The 19,218-nt window shown below is 45.9% G+C and overlaps 1 protein-coding gene and 1 pseudogene across 1 annotated transcript in view; both read left to right on the plus strand.

The window, feature by feature from the left end:
• LOC135910971 (uncharacterized) overlaps nucleotides 1-17,805 on the plus strand; it is a 110,064-nt gene extending 92,259 nt beyond the window's left edge. The window contains exons 2-3 of the mRNA XM_065443048.1: nucleotides 16,467-17,280; nucleotides 17,684-17,805. Of these exons, the coding sequence (XP_065299120.1) occupies nucleotides 16,467-17,280; nucleotides 17,684-17,685 (816 nt within the window). The 3' untranslated portion in view covers nucleotides 17,686-17,805. The remainder of the gene's footprint in view (nucleotides 1-16,466; nucleotides 17,281-17,683) is intronic.
• Nucleotides 17,806-18,726: 921 nt separating this feature from the next.
• On the plus strand, nucleotides 18,727-18,905 carry LOC139056478 (U2 spliceosomal RNA; annotated as a pseudogene).
• Nucleotides 18,906-19,218: the final 313 nt, after the last annotated feature.

Genomic DNA, 19,218 nt, shown 5'->3' on the forward strand with positions numbered 1-19,218 from the left:
TGGTTGGGAAATTGATTAGAACTTGAGACTGACTCCAACCAAATAACTGAATTTTATTAGCCCGACGTTTCGGAGCCCATTCGGCTCCTTCTTCAGGGGGTTGTTCTTCGGGGGGTGGCGGTGTGCCGCTTTTAAAGCGTCTTTTTTGAAGAAAGGAGGGGGGGGGGGAACACGGGAGGTGGGGAGACACTCCACAGACGGAAAGGTGGGGGGGAACAAAAGGAAAGGGGGGTTGTGTTGTTGACCGCTTCCAAGGTGCTGCGATGACCGGTGCTGGGTGGAGTGCTCACGAGGGTGCCCTTGATGGGCCGCGGGGGGGGGGGGAGGTTACAGGGTCGCGCCGACGTTCTGTGTTGGTGAAACGAGCGGGAGTCTATCTGGCTGTGCGTCTTTTTCTTCTTTTCGTCATGTCGCCAAGGCCATGGACATAGACCGACGGTAGGTTGCCCTTCACACGGTTTATGTTATTCTCCGTATTCTGAATGTGCCATGACTCCAGTAGTAGTCTCTTTCGCCAGTTCGTTTCTGTTTGAAGGATTTCAGTTTCCTTGAAAGCAATTTTGTGGTCGGCGACTTCAGAGTGTTCAGCGACGGCGCTGCGAATACGGTTGAATGTCCTGACGTCGTTCTCGTGTTGTCTGATCCTTTCTTTTAGATTTTTGGTTTCCCCGATGTACGACGCCGGACAGTCAGCACAACTGATTTGTAGACGACGCCTTGAGCTTTTTCTTTTGGTGGACGATCTTTTGGTTTAGGGAGGAGGATATTGAAAGTGTTTATTGGTTTGTGCGCCACTTTGAGGCCTTCTTTTTTTAATATTCGGCTGAGCGCTTCGCTGGTACCTCTGATGTACGGGATGGACACTCGCTTCTGGGGTTGGGGAGAAGTAAACGGCTGAAGGTCCCGCATTTTTCTTCTTCTTTTTTTGTTGTCTGGTTGTCTTTCGAATGAAGTCATCTGTGTAGCCATTCCTCTTAAGTTCGTTGAGAACCGTTCTCTTTTCTTTCTTTAGATCCGATTCCGATGAGGAATGAGTTTCGGCTCGTTTGAATAAAGAATTTACAACAGACGCCTTGTGGTTTGCCGGATGGTCGGATTGGAAATGAAGATAGCGGCCTGTGTGGGTTGGTTTTCGGTAGACTGAAAATTTTAGAATGCCGTCTTTTCGTGTAACTTGTACATCTAAGAATGGGAGTGATCCGTTCTGTTCGCGCTCATATGTGAACTGTATATCCGGGTCTATGGAGTTTAAGTGTTTCTGCAAGTTTTCGACTTGGCTCGTCTTCACGATGCAAAAACAATCATCCACGTACCTGAGGAAGACTTTTGGTTTCGGGAAAAAAGTATTTAAAGCTCTCTCCTCGATGCTCTCCATAGTGAAGTTAGCCATGGCAACGGAAATTGAGGCCCCCATAGGAGTTCCTTTAACCTGTTTGTAGTAGCTACCTCGGAAGGTGAAATAGGTATTGGACAGGCACAGTTCGAGAAGGCGGCAGATCTCGTCTACACTCAAAGGGGTTCTCTCACTGAGCGTATCGTCACGTTCCAGTGCATCTCTAGTTGCGGAAACAGCCAACTTAATGGGTACTCTTGTGAACAGAGAGATTACTTCAAAAGAGACCAGACATTCATCATCTTCGATACGGATTTTTGATGTGAGTTTGATGAAATTCTCGGAGTCGCGCACGTGCGATGCTGTCCTTCCGGTGAGTGGTGATATGATCTGATGCAAGTAAGTGGATAGTGATCGTAGTGGGGAACACGAAAAGTCTACGATTGGTCGTAAGGGGATTCCGGGTTTATGGAGTTTTGGCAAGCCGTAGAAAGCTGGAGGGGATCCGTTCCTACAGATTAATTTTAGGTAGAGATTTCGAGAATTTGGGTGGCTGCGGAATATTTCAATCAGCGTCTTGTTCAGCAATGACTGAGTTCTCGTAGTGGGGTCCTTCTTTAGTCTCTCGTAATCTTGGCTGTCAAGTAGGGCGGACGCCTTATCCTCGTAGTCCTTTATGTTCAAAACAACGGTTGAGTTCCCCTTGTCCGCCGGTAGGATCACAATGTTGGTATCTTCTTTCAGCGTTCTCACTGCTTTTATTTCGTCGGAAGTTAAGTTGCGTTCTCTTCTGCGGTTGTTATTGGACCTTATTATGCCGATTGCTTTCAGTCTGACCTGTTCCCGCACTTTGGGGTCTAGTTGCTGGATGCCGCTCTCAAGGGCGGCGATCATCTTGGGGAGGGGTGGGTTATCTGTCGTAACATTGAATTTTTGACCTTTTGCCAGGATTGAAGTTTCTTCGCTTGTGAGCTTTCTCGATGATAAATTGGTTACTGTGTGCTTGTTTAACACTCCTGTTTTCTCGTTTTCGTTGATTAGGGAAGAGAATTTCTTCTGCGTTTGACTGTGTACGTTCCAAATTTGGAACGTACACTAAAGGAATTAATGAGAGTCCGGGGCGGATGACGTGCCTCCGGGATATGCCGTGAAAGTGCATGGGAAACGCGAATACATGCTATGTACTCTAAAATTGAGACGCTGGCTGTTCACTGCTTGCTCACCCCTCCGCATGCGCCTCAAGGAGGCGAGCGGAAAACCAATAAATTCAGTTTCCTGGACCCTGCCACTGAAGTGGTCATTCTGAGTGACCTATTGCCCTTCCTGAAATACGCACGTGCTGACTTGATGTCGGTTGTCTGTTAAACGTTCAAAAACTGGACCACAAGGAGGCTATTTAACTCGACTCCCTAAATCTAAGCACATGGGCGCACTTGCTTTGCGAATCCCATGCATATATTCTTCTCTGGAACTATTTTTTTTCTTTTTTTCGCACCATAGCTGGACCACAAAGCTGCCGGAACGGGTCGGGCCTTGTATATTTGTACTGTGACACTGTGTTTCTTTCTACAAGTTGCCGCTCTTCTGTCTTCCTTCTGGGCCCCTTCTCTATTGTGCCCCCCGCCACCCGCTCCCGCTACAACGGCAGCCCACGCACTGGAGCTGCGGAGCGACCGCTTTCTCCCTCCTTGCCTGGGGTGCACGGAAACCTAGCTGACGCTACTTCCCGCCCCCCTCCCTCTCCGTCTTACGTCTCCCTCCTCCTGTGTGCTTTTTTCTTTTTCTTTCCGTTTTCTTTCTTTCTTCCTTTTTCCTTTTTCCTTTTTTTTCCTCACTTACCTCCTTGCTCTACATACATGTGACTCCGCCGTCCTCTCAATGCCCTGCATAGCTGCCAAAGGCCGCTGTAAATCTACCAAGGCGCCGAAAATCAATCACTGTCACAACTGTTCCTCTCGGTTTGATGTATGTAAGAACGACCGCGTACCTGGTCTGGTGTCTTCCCTACCTCGGCCGAACTGCCATTTTTTTGTAAACCCTGACGAAGATCGGTCCACCGATTGAAACTGTCGAAATTAAATACTTGTTCTGTTTACCTTGTTGCACCACTCAAGTTCTTTACGTTTGAAAGGTAACCTGAAGAATCCCTCTTGGCCTACTATAAATATATATATATATATATATATATATATATATATATATATATATATATATATATATATATATATATATATATATATATATATATTACTTTTTTTCTTCTTAGCTATTTTTGTAGTTTCACCTTTCATTGACTAAGTCGAAGCATAATTGTTGGTTAATACGTACATATGCTGCTTTTCTGCTCATTTATGCCTTGTCTCCTTAAACCTTTATTCGTAAATTTTTCATGTTGCCATTGTTGTATGTATTATTAATTCTAGTCATCATGCACAGGAGGTCCGATTTCAGTTTCTAACTACGGTACCTCTTTCTGTATATACATATGTTGTAATTATCCTCATTTTGTCATGAATAAAACTGATTTTGGTTCTGATTCTGAGTACCTAATGTTAGTGTATATGGCTCCTTCAGGGAGACAGAGTTGAGTATAGGTCCGCCATATTGCAATCAACATTTCTGCAGTGAGCCAACCTCTCGTTTGCGCAGGGCCTACGTTCAAAGTCCTTCTCTCGTAAATCTTATTTTATGCTACTTTTTAGAACGCGGCTCTAAAGATCCCACTCCTGCGTTGAGCGTCAGCGCAACCGAGCGAAAGAGCACAGCGAAAGATGAAAGAGCCAACGGCGGACGCTAATGAGAGCGGCCTCTTCAGTGACGTGAGAGCGAGAAACTGGTGTCATGCAGACCGTAGAGGAAGAAAAATGCTAGGGGGGAGCGCCACGTGAAACTTTTGAAGCCTAGTCATAAATATTTATGGGAATAGGCCCTCACGTGATAGGCAAGCGGTAGCTTCAGTCGGCTCGCTTCGGGTGCGTGTGCTGCGGGGGTTATGGAATATGCGCACATTTTCGGCGTGGTCAACGGATGTCGAGGTTAAAGTAAATTAAAATAACTTATGGAGTTTTACGTGCAAAACAAGTTTCTGGTTATGAGACATGCTGTAGTGGAGGACTCTGGAAATTTTGAGCACCTGGGGTTCCTTAACGTGCACCTAAATCCAATACTGAAAAAGACTGGAATATATTATGGCAGCTACTCCCGGTCCTTGGATAATAACAGGGGACTTCAACGCTCATCACCATATATGGGGAAGCTCCAGGATAAATTCGAGGGGCAGGTCACTAGTATCCTTTGCATCAGGCCACAACCTGTGTCTTCTAAATGACGGAAGCCCGACATTTTTGCGCGGAACTACGTACAGCAGCTGCCTTGACTTGACTTTGGTGTCACGTTGCCTGACTTTGAGCGTGCAGTGGTTCACTGATATTGAAACCCATGGAAGTGATCATATCCCGACCTATGTGAGAATTGATGGACTAGACGCCACATTACCGGTTGTTTCTCGCCAAATCAACTGGTCAGTCTTTCAAGATCGCGTAGAAGACACATGCAAGACACATATTGCACGCAGATTGGAAGACATAATTGCGGACGCTATGCAAGATTGTACACGCTGCTTCACACATCCATCCAAGCGTACAGAGAATGACATTGAATTGGAAAGGCTTCGTGCACTACGTCGCCGAGCTGAAAGGAGGTACAGGCGCACGAAGTCAATTCTTGACCTCAGAGAAGCTCGGCGCATGCAAAAGAAGATCAAACGCCGTATGGATAAGCTAGCGAATCAAAGATGGAAGTGTTTTTGCGACTCACTAGACCCCCGCAAGCCATTGTCCTGTGTATGGCGTACCCTACGGGGTCTTTGCTCAAGTCCCCAGCAACGACACCCATTCAACGCCCTTGCTCTCTATCAAAACCGCTGTGAGATAGACGTCGCAGAGGAATTTTGTGCGAACATCGCCGGCAGCACAGTTTTAGTCCCTGACATGGCTCTAGGCAACATCCCCGGCCCAAGAGATGCAAGTATGGACGCTCCATTCTCTATGGAAGAGCTAGAAGCTGCTATGGCGCTCTGTAAGTGTTCGTCTTCACCAGGGCCCGATGGCATAACATATACTGCTTTGCGCCACCTAGGCAGAGAAGCACGAAGAGAACTCCTCAGCATTTTTAATAGTTCATGGCAAGATGGTGTCGTCCGTCAGGAATGGAAACGTAGCCGCCTGGTACCGCTTCTAAAAGCAGGAAAGTCACCGCTCGAACTGGTTTCCTATCGGCCTATAGCTCTTGCAAGCTGCGTCGGGAAGCTCATGGAACGTATGATTCTCATGCGTCTCGAATGGTACCTTGAACACTACAAGATTTACCCTGACTCTATGGCGGGATTTCGACGGGGTCGTTCATCGATTGACAATGTCATCGATCTAGTAACATCTGTGGAACAACAAAAATATCGGAAGCGATTATCAGTAGCACTCTTTCTTGACGTGAAAGGCGCTTACGACAACGTTTTCCATCAAACCATTCTAGACGCACTTTTGACAATCGAACTAGGGGGACGAGTATATCGATGGGTCAGTAACTACTTGACACAAAGGTCCTTGTTCGTACGAACGGAAGATGGTCCGACTACCGACCACTACACATGCCGAGGCGTTCCCCAAGGTGGTGTTCTAAGCCCTATTCTTTTCAACCTCGCGCTTCTAGGGCTGGCCGAATCTCTACCGGAAACAGTGAGTGTTTCAATCTACGCCGACGACATCTGCATCTGGACATCAGCGGTCACTCGCCTGCAGGTTCGCGCACGGTTACAGAAAGCAGCAACACAGGCATCTGACTACCTTCACGCACAGGGCCTTACCATCTCAACAGACAAATGTGCGTTAGTCGCTTTTACGCGAAAAACGATGACTCCTTATCCGGTATGCATCAATGATCAGCCTATCTCCTACAAGAGAAATCACCGGTTCTTGGGCGTCATTGTAGACCGAGACCTCACTTGGAGCCCTCATGTTGCCCACTTAAAGAAGAAGCTCACATCTATTGTTCACGTTTTCAAGTTCATCGCCGGCAAAACATGGGGATCGTCAGTGGGCTCCATGCTACAGTTATATCGAGCTCTGTTCATCGGATTCCTACGCTACAGTTCTCCCGTGCTTGCTAAAACATGCAAGTCTAATCTTCGAGAACTTCAGAGCGTGCAGGCGCAGGCACTACGTGTTTGACTAGGCCTTCCGCGCAGCGCCTCAACAGCTGGAACCATTGTAATGGCTCAAGACCATCCGATCACGACTTATATTAGTAACGAAACGCTTAGAGCCCATGTTCGTCATGTTTCACGGATGCAGTCAAGCTCTCTTGCGTGCCTGCCGGAACGACGACCACAGGCGTCCTTCTCCAACAAGGTCAGCATCCATCGTGCCTCCTTACCATCGGGTTTCACACCCTCTGCACGTTCAACCTCAGCTTTGTGGTGTTTAAAACAACCTCAAGTGCGTCTTACGGTTCCAGGAATAAGAAAGAAGACCGACCTGCCTACCTTGGCCTTGAAGCAAGCAGCTCTGGATTGTTTGCACACTTTCTACTTTGATCGAATACACATATATACGGATGGCTCTTCCACTCAGACCAGCTCCACCAGCGCAGTGGTTATACCATCACGATCACTAAGCATCCAATACAAGATTTCTCATTTGACAACATCGACTGGTTCGGAGCTTGTTGCCCTCCGAGGTGCCATTGATTATATTAATAACCAACCGGCTAATCGGTGGGCTATATTCTGCGATTCCAAGGCGGCCTTACAATGTCTTCTGGCATCTCTTCGTCGCGGGTCGTGTGAACAACTCGTGTCGGAGATACGAGAAATGCACCATCTCATGATCGCGAAAGGACACGACGTCGTGTTTCAGTGGCTACCTGGTCATTGCGGTATCGCCGGCAACGACCTCGCTGACGAAGCTGCTAGAAAAGCACACGAAGGAGCAACCCTTGTTTCAATACCTTTATCGCGGACCGACGCAGCCCAACACTTAGGCAAGCTAGCGCACTCTTTGACATTGGAGAAGTGGCACACATCTGAATTCACTCACCATCGCTTGCATTCTCTCGATCCCTCTATGCAACTGCTGCTGTTACCAGGTCTTCCGCGAAATGAGGAAACAGTGCTGTGCCGCTTACGTTTGGGAGCCGCATTCACAAATGCTTATGCATTTCTGATTGGAATGGCTGATAGCGCCAAGTGCAACGCCTGCGGTGTCGAGGAAACCATAGAACACCTACTGTGCTACTGCCCATCTTATGAAAACGAAAGGCAAGACCTCTGCACAGCTCTCAATCAGCTGGATGGGAAGCCGTTCACCTTGAAGAAGATCTTGGGACCATGGCCTCGCATATCGCAGCTACAAAAGGCCACAAAAGCGCTGTTGCGGTATTTGAAAGCGACCGGATTGAGTGAGCGCCTGTGATTCGGACTGAGTGACCGACTGATATCTCCAGTGGACTTTCTCTTCTTTTCATCTTTCCGTCCCCCTTTCCCTTTCCCCAGTGTAGGATAGCCAACCGGGCTCAGTCCTGGTTAACCTCCCTACCTTCCTTTTATCATTTTCTCTCTCTCTCTCTAAATCCAAGTATACATGGGTGTTTTCGCATTTCGCCCCCATCGAAACGCGGCCGCCGTGACCGGGATTCGATCCCGCAACATTGTGCTCAGCAGCCCAACACCATAGCCACTGAGCAACTACGGCGGGTACATGCCGAGGATGAGCCAAGGAATAGAAGTGTGTGAAGCAGTCGAGTCTGTGTTACGGTGGTCAGGTAAAGTACCGAACCGCCACGCGGCTCACCGCTTGAGCAAGTACCAGACAGTCGCCAATGCAGTAGCGAACGAAGGCGTTGGCATTATGCTGCACAACCCGCCGCGACAACCTACAGGGCGACTTGTGTTTCGGGGCGGTTTCAGAGAAAGGAGGACACCTTTCACCCTGCAAACTTGTGAAGGCAACCAATTGCAAGCCGCCCTTGCGACGGTGACTCGCCGTGTTTCGGGGCATCTTCTGGGAAACAAAATGATGTATTTCGCTCCTACAAACGTGTGCAGGCACACAAGCGAGCGTCGAGGGTCCACAGCGACGGATTCTCCATGTGAAAAAAAGAAATTGCCCCACCTTGTGCCCAACGATGGAATGGCGAGCCTACTGTCATGGCAGATGGTCTCAGTCGACGCTGTCGTTCTGCTCAATCCCTTCTGCCTCTCAACAGACCGGCGAGAACTCAATAAGAATGTCTCCACAGTGTCACGACGTCGCACCACACAATCTTAACAAATAGTGCGCGTAAATCTCAAAGAAAGGCGATGACTTCGGCATTTAGAGTGCAAGGTAATGCTTGAGAAGAACTTCAGTTTGGCCTAGTTGGTATTTACTGCATATCATATTGGCCGCAAATAAAGAAGGGGACAGCGGAAGAGAACGCAAAAACAACTCGGTCGATAACTCTCACGACCGCAAATAAAGACGGGGACAGCGGAAGAAAACGCAATAACAACACGGGCGGTAACTTTCAAATATGATATGAAGGTAATGCTAAAACTTTACTATCAAGTACAATATGTTGTCCAGTAGTAGGATCTAATATAACTCAATGCTATTTATTTATATCACAACGAAATCCGCACAACAAAACATTTTGCTAACAAAACACGCGATAAATAGCTATGCGTCGAAAGATCTTGTCTCATCCTATAGATCTCATCCTATCGATCTCATCCTATAAATCTTGACTCATCCTCCATGATGCGGACCCGCCCATCGGCTGGATGCATAATCGTATCTGGTCTCAGCCGGACCGCCCCTTTCGTACTATCCACTGCTCGTGTCACATCTTGCTAGCACTTGTTTGGCTTGCTTGATTTGATTTCGTTCGCACTTGTTTCGATTGTCATGTTTTACACCGCGCCAGCCAACATATCGCAAAATGAAAACACAAATAGAGCTGCGCACGCAAAAGTGATGCATCCGCTTAAATACTGGAGCGTGTGTGGGACACAAATGCGCCACGCTGATGGCGATTAAGATGGAATTTATGAGACTAAAACGAGGAACAGCGTCGCGGTAGGTCGGCTTCTGGGAAGAAATTCGGAGTTCCATGTGAATGCGCTTGGGGAGTGGCAACGGCTTGAAATAAGGTTTACAAGCCCAGCTACAATAACAGCTTTCAGGTGTGTCTAACACACACTACAACACTTAGTTCTGCCATCGGCAGCAACAGTGCCTTTAAGTTAGTACGGGTACCCCGTCCGGCCTATGTACTGATGTACACATTCTTTTATGCTGCAACTCTACTTGAGGCGACATAATTTTTATTCAAGACAAGGTCTTGAATGTACTAGCAGACTAGCACCTAAGGGGACACAAAGCATTTCGTATTGTTTCCTACTTAGACTAGTGCAGTGCCCGCAAGCACCAACATGAGTCAACACGTCGCTATTGCTCCGTTTAACAAGCACGCTGTTATCGCCTTTGTGTCCACTAATATAACAGCCATAGATAACGCAGGCGCCATATATCTTTTCAGTCTTGTAAATTGGCTGATTGTAACTGTGCTCGTTGCAACGACATCAAAAACGCAGTTGTGATTCCTGCAAGTGCACGTTTTAATGTGGAATTGGACGGTTTCTTGCATTCTTGCTGCTGGCCTCCACCATCGACTCACACGAACGACACTAGCAATCTCTCGAACAGGCGATTTGGTGCGCAAGCCGCAATAGGCCGGGAACGCTGGCTCGCTTTATATATGCTACATGCGCATGAAAAAAAAAAGTCACTGAAATTTTACTACTTCATCGCACCAAAATACATTGCGAAGCTGTGCATGCCATTGTCGCAAAGTAGACGCCTAAGCGCGCTGATGACGATTTCTAGCAAAAACCGCCATGCATCTATATATAAAGGAAGTTGGACTTCTTCGATTCAAACTAGAGTGAGGTAAATTGAAACATTTCAAAAAATAATCCGAATGTCACAACCACGAACGCGCCATATTACTACTGGTGCACACAAATAAGTTACATTCATGGAGCGTAATGAAAATTCATGTGCCCAACAAGTTTACTTTAGCGTATAGTGCTGAATATTTCATTCGATGCTAGCTGAACTTACCGTTCTTTTACATATATTTGCTAAACATAGGTGGGACCTAAGTTTTAAAGGCTACTACAAATATTTTATAAAAATCAGGTATTTTTACGGAAATACCTCCGGTATACATTCACTGTGTCTGCTTGTTTTTGTCGGTTGCAGCTGACTTCCGCCCTCTGTGTCATTGAGGTATCTCAGAAACATCAGTTTATTTCTTGGTTAAGCACAGCGAAAAGGACCTATTGATTTCTGGAAGTATATTTGTGGCTCATATCTCATTGAACTTGCAGTATACACTGCAGCTTTTTGGCTACATGCGACCAAAATACCAGGCTCGCCATGTACATTCTGAGATATTAAAAGCGGCCAAGCCATTGCGGGTGAAGCTGTGTCAAGTCTTAGCAGTTGCTACGAAGAATATCGTCGTGCGGTAGAATAGTGTCGAATAGGTGGTGTCGGAAAAGTAGTGTCGGCAACTACCTCTTCGCTACCTCTCTTGTTTCTTGGCATACATTAGCATTCGGTTATAAGTGACAGTGGAAAAAGTAGCGTCTGTAATATGTAGACATTGTTCTCGTGCTATTCGAGTCACTTCGAAAAATACGTCCTGCAGAGTGACAAACACATGCTGTAGCGGGACATGGCTTCGAGTAAGCAAATGGGTAAAAGCTAAAATAACAAAAGTGAGAAAAGTAATTACATATAAACGGCTCCAGAATTGTATATTCTGAATTCTACGTGTTATCTATGAAGTCCGACAATTCTCATAGAGCAAATTCAGAATCTTCAGGTAGCTATGCCGGGAAATGATAAAAAAAAATGCACAATCATGCTGCATTTATTGAACAAGAGGTACGGCTTCTGACCACCCCATTAATTGTGGGGTGTCCAAACGTCAATTCTTAGTTTTTTCATGAACGTACAATTTGTGCGAATAGGAACGAAAATTATTTTGGTAATTGGGGTCACCTTCGGTAAATAAAGGTGAAAAATCCGCAAAGAGCCATAAACCCTGCAGCTCCTCTGTATGTCATAATCGCTACCGCCATTTCGACATGACACCACTTCAGAAACAGAAGGATCAGTGATGACTAAGTAATTATATATTTTAATCGAAGTAATTGAAAACTGAATGGAGCAGACTATTCCTACGACATAGAATGATTTATTGTTCGTATTGATTCCCGGTTATTACTGCCATGAGGCATCATAAGGATGCATTGCAGGTTCACCATCTCTTGTGTTCGTCCGTCGAGGCAAGGAAAAAATGAAAATGACGTGCTTTTAGCATTTACCGCTTGCATAACCAGTGCTCCGACTATATTCCAAGGCTTCGGGGAATCTTTTGTACCCCTCACCTCACCTGCTATCATTTTATTTATTTATTTTTTTATTGACTTACATACCTACAGCGCCCAATGTTGGGCATTAGAGTAGGGGGAAGGAGTATGCAAATGATGGAAATACAGATGATTGATGTTACAAAAGGATCGATCTAATGCACAATACAACAAAATATTGATATTGAAAACACAGTACTTAACACAACATTACACTAGAGGTTATTATGAAATACAATATAAATACACTTTAGTACATAATACGACGCAATGATAATATTAATAATAATTATAATTAGAATAATGTAATGAAAAAAAAGAACAGCGAGTAAGGCAAAAAGCCGCGGACAGGAAAGGTTAATCTCCTATTCTGTCCGAAGCGAAACACATTTTAGAACTAAAGATATAAATGTTTCGACAACAAAGTTACGAACACAGATGGCGTTGCTGTAACAATTTCGAGCGGCAGTTTATTCCAATCATGTACAGTTTTTGGAAAGAAGGAATGCTTATACAGGTTGATACGGCATTTGTACTCTTGCACCTTTAGCGAATGATCTGTTCTAGGCGATATGTAGCTTGGGTTCTTTATGTATGTGTCCCTGCACAAACCAGTCTTGCCTGTGTAAATATTGAAGAAAAGTTTAAGCCGCAAATATTTCCGTCGGTTCTCGAGAAGTGGCCATCCCAAGTTAACACGTATTTGTGATGAGCTCTGAGTGAAATCATAGTTGGCAGTAACGAACCGGGCGGCGCGTTTTTGTATTCGTTCCAGTTGGTTAATGGCTGTGTTTGTCTCTGGGTCCCAGGCAGAGCTGCCGTACTCTAACATCGGACGAACGTTTGTTAAATAAAGCGTTTCCTTTACCTTATGGGGGGCTCTCCAGAAATTACGTTTTAGAAAATGTAACATACGACTAGCCTTTAACGCCACGCTCTCTATATGGTCATTCCAAGAAAGATTATATTTAAAGACAACGCCTAAGTACTTGTAACTATTTACCTCGATCAATGGTTCACTGTTTAGAAAGTAATCTTTAGCAAGTGGTACCCTCTTGTTAGTGAAGCGAATGACATTGCACTTGGCAGAGTTTAATTTCATGCTCCAGCTGTCGCACCACGTGGACACTGTTAGAAGGTCATTTTGTAAGATACATGAATCGGCAGGGGACGTAATGGTGCGATATATGCAACAATCATCAGCATACAGTCGTATGTGACTGGAAAGATGCGTTCCTATGTCATTTATAAATATTAGAAATAACAGTGGGCCCAAGACGGACCCCTGTGGAACGCCCGATAAGACTTCAGTCTCTGATGAGGTCAGTCCTTCAAGCACAACAAGCTGCTTTCTACCAGTAAGATACGCCTCAAGCCATTTCATCAGTGATGCTGGAATTTTGATGGCAGACAATTTTGTGAGTAGAAGGTTATGTGCAACAGAATCAAAAGCTTTCTGAAAATCCAGAAATACGCAGTCGACCTGGTGTCCGTTATTTATTGATGATGCGATATCATGGGTGAACTCGATTAGCTGAGTGTCACATGAGAATCCCCGGCGAAAGCCATGTTGCGTGGGGCAAAAGAATCCGTTGCTCTGTAAGTGACTCATTAAGTTGGTATAAATTATATGCTCTAGTAGCTTACATGAGACGCTAATTAGTGAAATAGGTCTGTAATTTTTTGTCTTTGTCTTGTCACCGCCTTTGAATACAGGTACTACGTTACCACTTTTCCAATCTTTAGGCAGGGACCCCTCTTCGATAGATGCCTGAAAAAGAATTACTAAAAATGGGGCGACAGATGCAGCACAGTTCTTTAAGACATAGTTTGGAATGTGGTCAGGACCAGATGCGGAGCTAACTTTAACGTTCTTGAGCAGTGAAGCAACTCCCTGTTCTGTTATTTCTATGTTTTCCATTTGTTCGAAGTCGGTAGGAATTGGTAAGTCTTTCACAATAGCAGCAGTGCCGGAAAATATTGATTGGAAGTAGTGATTGAAGTGCTCAGATTTGCTGGTTACGTCATCACCGTAATTTACGTCATCTATAGTATCAGGCACAGTTACTTTGTTGTTCCCTTTACTTTTGACATACTTCCAGAGATCTTTCGGATTAGATTTTATTTTATCACCTAATGTGCGCAGGTATGTAGCCTCAGCCTTCCTCATCTCTTTGTTGATAGTCTTGCTTAGGTCTTTCATCTTAAGATACGTGTCGGAATCCGGGCATGTGCAATATTTGCGATATAATCGGTGCCTCCGGTTAATAATTGATCGAAGGTTGCGGTTCATCCATGGCTTATCAGATTGCCGTCGGGACGATACAATGCGTGATGGGACGTAAACTTGAACTAATGACAATAGCTTAGCTTTAAACAAACACCAGGCAGAATTGACGTCGATGTTTGAGGTGTGTCGACGAAATTCAGGTAGAAAGCCGTCAAGTTCCAGAGATAGTGATGAGTAATCTGCTTTATTATAAAAGAACACCTTCCGTGGCGGTGGGCTTTTTCGTCGCATAGCAGTACACGTTAGTTTTGCAGTAACGACTTCGTGGTCGCTTATACCGGGAATTACGGTGACGCTGGACACAAGATCTCGATCGTTACAGAGGAACAGATCAATTATGCTTTCATTAGCTGATCCTAACCTTGTTGAGCGCTCAACAAACTGGAACAGAGAGTTGGCTTTTATCAGCTCGCAAAATGCTGTGGAAATAAGAGACGAGGAATTGTTTTGCGGTTGAAAGTTTTCCCATTTAATATGGGGAAAGTTAAAGTCGCCACCAAGAATAATATATGTCGTGTTTAACGAGAGCATGATGTCATTAATTTGAAACAAAGGCTTCGGTGACCTGCAGTTTGGGGGCCTGTAGAACGATCCGATTGCTACAGAGTGGCCGTTTGCGAGCATCACCCTACACCAGACCGTTTCGCAAAGGCAGCTTTCTATGTTGATGGGAGTGCTGCTGAGACTGCTGTGGATCAAAACAAAAACGCCACCACCGTGGCAGTTGCGGTCTTTTCTGTAAACAGTGTAGTCTGACGGAAATAGTTCGCTGTTGTAGACTGAACTATCTAGCCATGACTCTGTGCCAATGACTACATGTGGTTTTGTCGATTCCAAAAGAGATTCAAACTCATGTTTTTTTTGTTTTTTAGACTTCGACAATTCACGACAATGAAATTCAGGTTGTGAGCCGTCTTCTGAGATGTAGCGAACTGTGATGGCTATCCGTGTAACTCGATTACGTTATCGGAATCAGCATTGTACTTGTATGTCTTTTTACCTATTTTGAGCTTATTGAAGATAAGCTTGAAATCACTGCCACGTGATTTAGCAAACTGAAGCAACTTCTTGCGCTCAAAGCAAACCTTCTTAGAGTAGTCTTCACTAATGCCAAATCCTGTTCCCTTTAGTCTTGAGGCGGCCTCAAGGACGCGTTGTCTTTCTTTAAATGATATGAATTTTACTATTAATGGTCTTTTCTTGTGCTCAGAGTACCGCCCTATTCTATGTGCTCTCTCCATAGATTGTAGTTCAAGTGACACATTTAATTTCTCTGCACAGAAGGACGTAATCTTTTCTTCTGATTCAGCCCATGTTTCCTTCGCGGTGTCGGGAAGGCCGAAAAAAATCAAGTTATTTCGTCGAGACCTATTTTCTAGGTCGTCTTGGCTATCACGCATTGAGGCAAGTGCAGAAGTGGACGAGTCAACACGACTTGAAATCCTTTCTATCGTGGCATGCAGTGATGTGACGCGTGATGCGGTTTCCTCAGCGAGTTGAACTTTGACACTCAAATCGTTTATCTTTTGTTCCATAGCTTGCTGATTAGTTCAGGGTGGAGTTTCATTATATTCCGGCACACGTATCACCTTGGCTCCGGTTCGAAAGTCCGGTACACCGCAAACTGGCGAGGGGACCAGTGCTTCTTCTGCAGCAGCTTTTGTGTTTCTCGCTGCGCATGATATTAAGGCACGGCAGACCGCCTATATAAGGAACTCCGAGACTTACAACAGTCAGCAGTTGGCCTAGCAGCAGCTCTGAAGTCAAAATGGTAAGCTTCTCGCAAATCTATTGATTGTCAGTGATATACAATGAGCATCTACTATACTAAATGGCGCTTGGTTTAGCAGTAAATATTATAGCGTGTATTGCACCAGAGTATAAAGCACAAAATTCCAATTGTATAGCACTTTAAGACGACAGAAGGACTAAACAGGTTTACATAGGCGCTTTCCACTTCCGTATATTTAGGTGGGTTATTTTCAAGCATTAAATGCACCTGCAGAAGACGCACAGGCTGTCGATTTCATAGGGAGAAGTGAAAACTAACGCTCAAAACAAATACCAAGCAGCCCTTTAAAGCGGCGTGCTTGTATTCCAAAATGAAATGTTTGTATTGTCTAATTATATCACTTTGGGAACAATACGTCTGCAGTACCTTGGCCCATGCCATTAATAAACAAAAGCTCATTATACTGAAATTTTGGGAAAGCCGGCAGTTTATGGTAAAGGGTTTTGTTCATGTCGTGCTCACCGTCAGTCAAAGGGAAAATTAAGCCTATTTCTATACATCACAAGTTTTCTGAGCAGACGTCCAAAGTGATTTTATATGGAACCTCACTCTATACTCCTTTATCTAAACGTAGATTCGCGCCTGCATCGTCCTCGCCCTGGCCACCAGCGCCTTCGCTGGCTTCGTCGGCACTACCGGATACGGCGTCGGCCTGCCTGCTGCCCCAGCCGTCACCACCGTTGCCCACGCTGCTCCAGTTGCCACCTATGCCGCTGCTCCAGTTGTTGCAGCTGCTCCAGCTGTCACCAGGGTTGCCACCACTTACGCCGCTGCGCCAGCTGTCGCCACTGTGGCCCACGCCCCAGTCGCCACCGCTGTTGTTGCCCCAGCCGTCACCTCCTATGCCGCTGCTCCAGTCGTTGCAGCTGCTCCAGCTGTGACCAGGGTTGCCACTACTTACGCAGCTACACCAGCTTTCGCAACTGTGGCCCACGCCCCAGTCGCCACCGCTGTTGCTGCCCCAGCCGTGGCCTCTTACGCTGTTGCTCCAGCCGTGACCCGTGTCGCCACCGTTGCCCACGCTGCTCCAGTCGCCACCTACGCCGCTGCCCCCGCTGTCACTACTGTGGCCCACGCCCCAGTCGCCACCGCTGTGGCCGCCCCCGTCGCCACCTACGCCGCTGCTCCAGCCGTCGCTACTGTCCACGCTGCCCCAGCTGTTGCCACCACCACCGTCCACCACGCCCCAGCTGTCGCCACCGTTGCCCACGCTGCCCCTGTTCTTGGTACTTACCACGCCGCTCCAGTCTACGGCTATGGCGTCGGCACCCTCGGATACGGCGTTGGCCACTACGGCTACGGCCATGGTCTCCTCGGCTATGGCCTGAACTACGGCTACGGTCTTGGCTCTCCCTTCGACTACACCACCCTCCTCCGCAGGAAGAAGTGTGAGTTCTGTGATCTCTCTCAACCGGCCGAATAATTTTTATACCCACTCACGTTCGTATTTCTTAAACTTCTTCCGTTCCATACTATAGCGTACAGCAGAAAAATTGATAATCTTTGTTATTAATTTCAAACATATATCTTAAAAGCCTAGATGCAGCGGTACGGGAAAAATATAAAACACGACATTTGGAATTAGTTTATTCTAGAAGGTTAGAAGGTAAGTCTGAATTTTCTAGGCTCAAATTTCACACGGTACTAAGTGCGGATCTCTCTTTCTTCAGGCATGTTAGCTGAGTTGTACTTTATGTTATCAAAGTGCATTCTTTTCAATTAGGTTTTCATGCACGATGAACGATGGACATTTCCATGGCTTTATAGCATGTTTATCTATTTCTCTTTCAGAAATCCCTGGTGTACCCGAAAGTACTACAGTTGTTTTCACGGACAAAACTATGTGTACATATCGCTTCTGCAGTGTTCTTGGAAGATTCTATTGGCTCAAATAAAACTAAATTATTTTCCTATTTTATGGCCACCGGTGTTTTCATTTACAACATCTTCATCTTACGCAACAAAAAACTGCCTGAGCGCTCGGAGAAGAAGCCTGAGAAGCTTGACGCGCGAAGCGAACACTGTGATGAACAGGAGAGGTGGGTGGCAAATGACGCAGGTGGGCCCACGAATTAGAACACCAGCTCGCCTGTCGGAAGCTTAAGACGCGTGCTCGAAGTTTTTTCGAGACGCCGACCCACCCCATACGCATTCGTGGCATCGCATTGCAAGCCAGTATGTGAAAAATCACAACGCCGAAGCCTTACGCTAGGCGACCACTAGTATACGTAGGCATAGATGGTGTATTATGGTGGAAGGTAACCCTCTTTAGCGATACATTCGGAAAATAACATCAAAAATATATTACTGGTTCATTGCACCTACTATACTATTAGTAAAGAAATGTGCAGGAACTAAGCGTTTTATACGAAAAATAAACAAGACTTCGGTATTTTACCCTTTGGCAACAGCACATACAGGGTGTCGGGCACAGATTATTGTGTGAATTGAAGATGCTAAAAGAAAACAAACAAAACGAGAAGCATTTGGAAAGTTTTTGTCATTTATTCACTGCATTGATTCCATATGTGCATCAGGTGCCACGTCACCTGAAAATTCATTAGCCTTTTCGCTCGGTTAAAGTGGATGACCACCACAGCTTCTTAGCACACGATACAGAGGCGACCCATAATTTTGAACAAATGTACGAACTTATTGCCCTTGGTTTTATAGACACTCGCGTGGACGATGGGGCTGCAACCCCGAGAAGCCAGGCGAAACTGGACACGCGTGTGGTTTCGACGGGACTGCCACAACAGGAGAGCGGAAGGAAAGGAAAGCAGACGCGCAAGCTCTTAGAACGCCAACAAAGAGAAGGTGGTGCGAACGTAGACATGGCCGACGTGGTTCAAAGTGTAGTATCTGTTGTTATTAGCTTAGTATTTGATAGGTGTTCTGCGTGTACACAAAATATTAACTTATTGTTGCATGTTAACGGAGTGCTTGAAGCCTGTTTAACCTCCCCCGTGGGTCGGCCTGGTATTGCACAATCTTCGTGGTCGGCCATGGATGGATGGATGGATGGATGGATGGATGGATGGATGGATGGATGGATGGATGGATGGATGGATGGATGGATGGATGGATGGATGGATGGATGGATGGATGGATGGATGGATGGATGGATGGATGGATGGATGGATGGATGGATGGATGGATGGATGGATGGATGGATGGATGGATGGATGGATGGATGGATGGATGGATGGATGGATGGATGGATGGATGGATGGATGGATGGATGGATGGATGGATGGATGGATGGATGGATGGATGGATGGATGGATGGATGGATGGATGGATGGATGGATGGATGGATGGATGGA

The sequence above is a fragment of the Dermacentor albipictus genome, chromosome 2 (assembly GCF_038994185.2).
Source record: "Dermacentor albipictus isolate Rhodes 1998 colony chromosome 2, USDA_Dalb.pri_finalv2, whole genome shotgun sequence".
Classification (NCBI taxonomy): Eukaryota; Metazoa; Arthropoda; class Arachnida; order Ixodida; family Ixodidae; genus Dermacentor; species Dermacentor albipictus.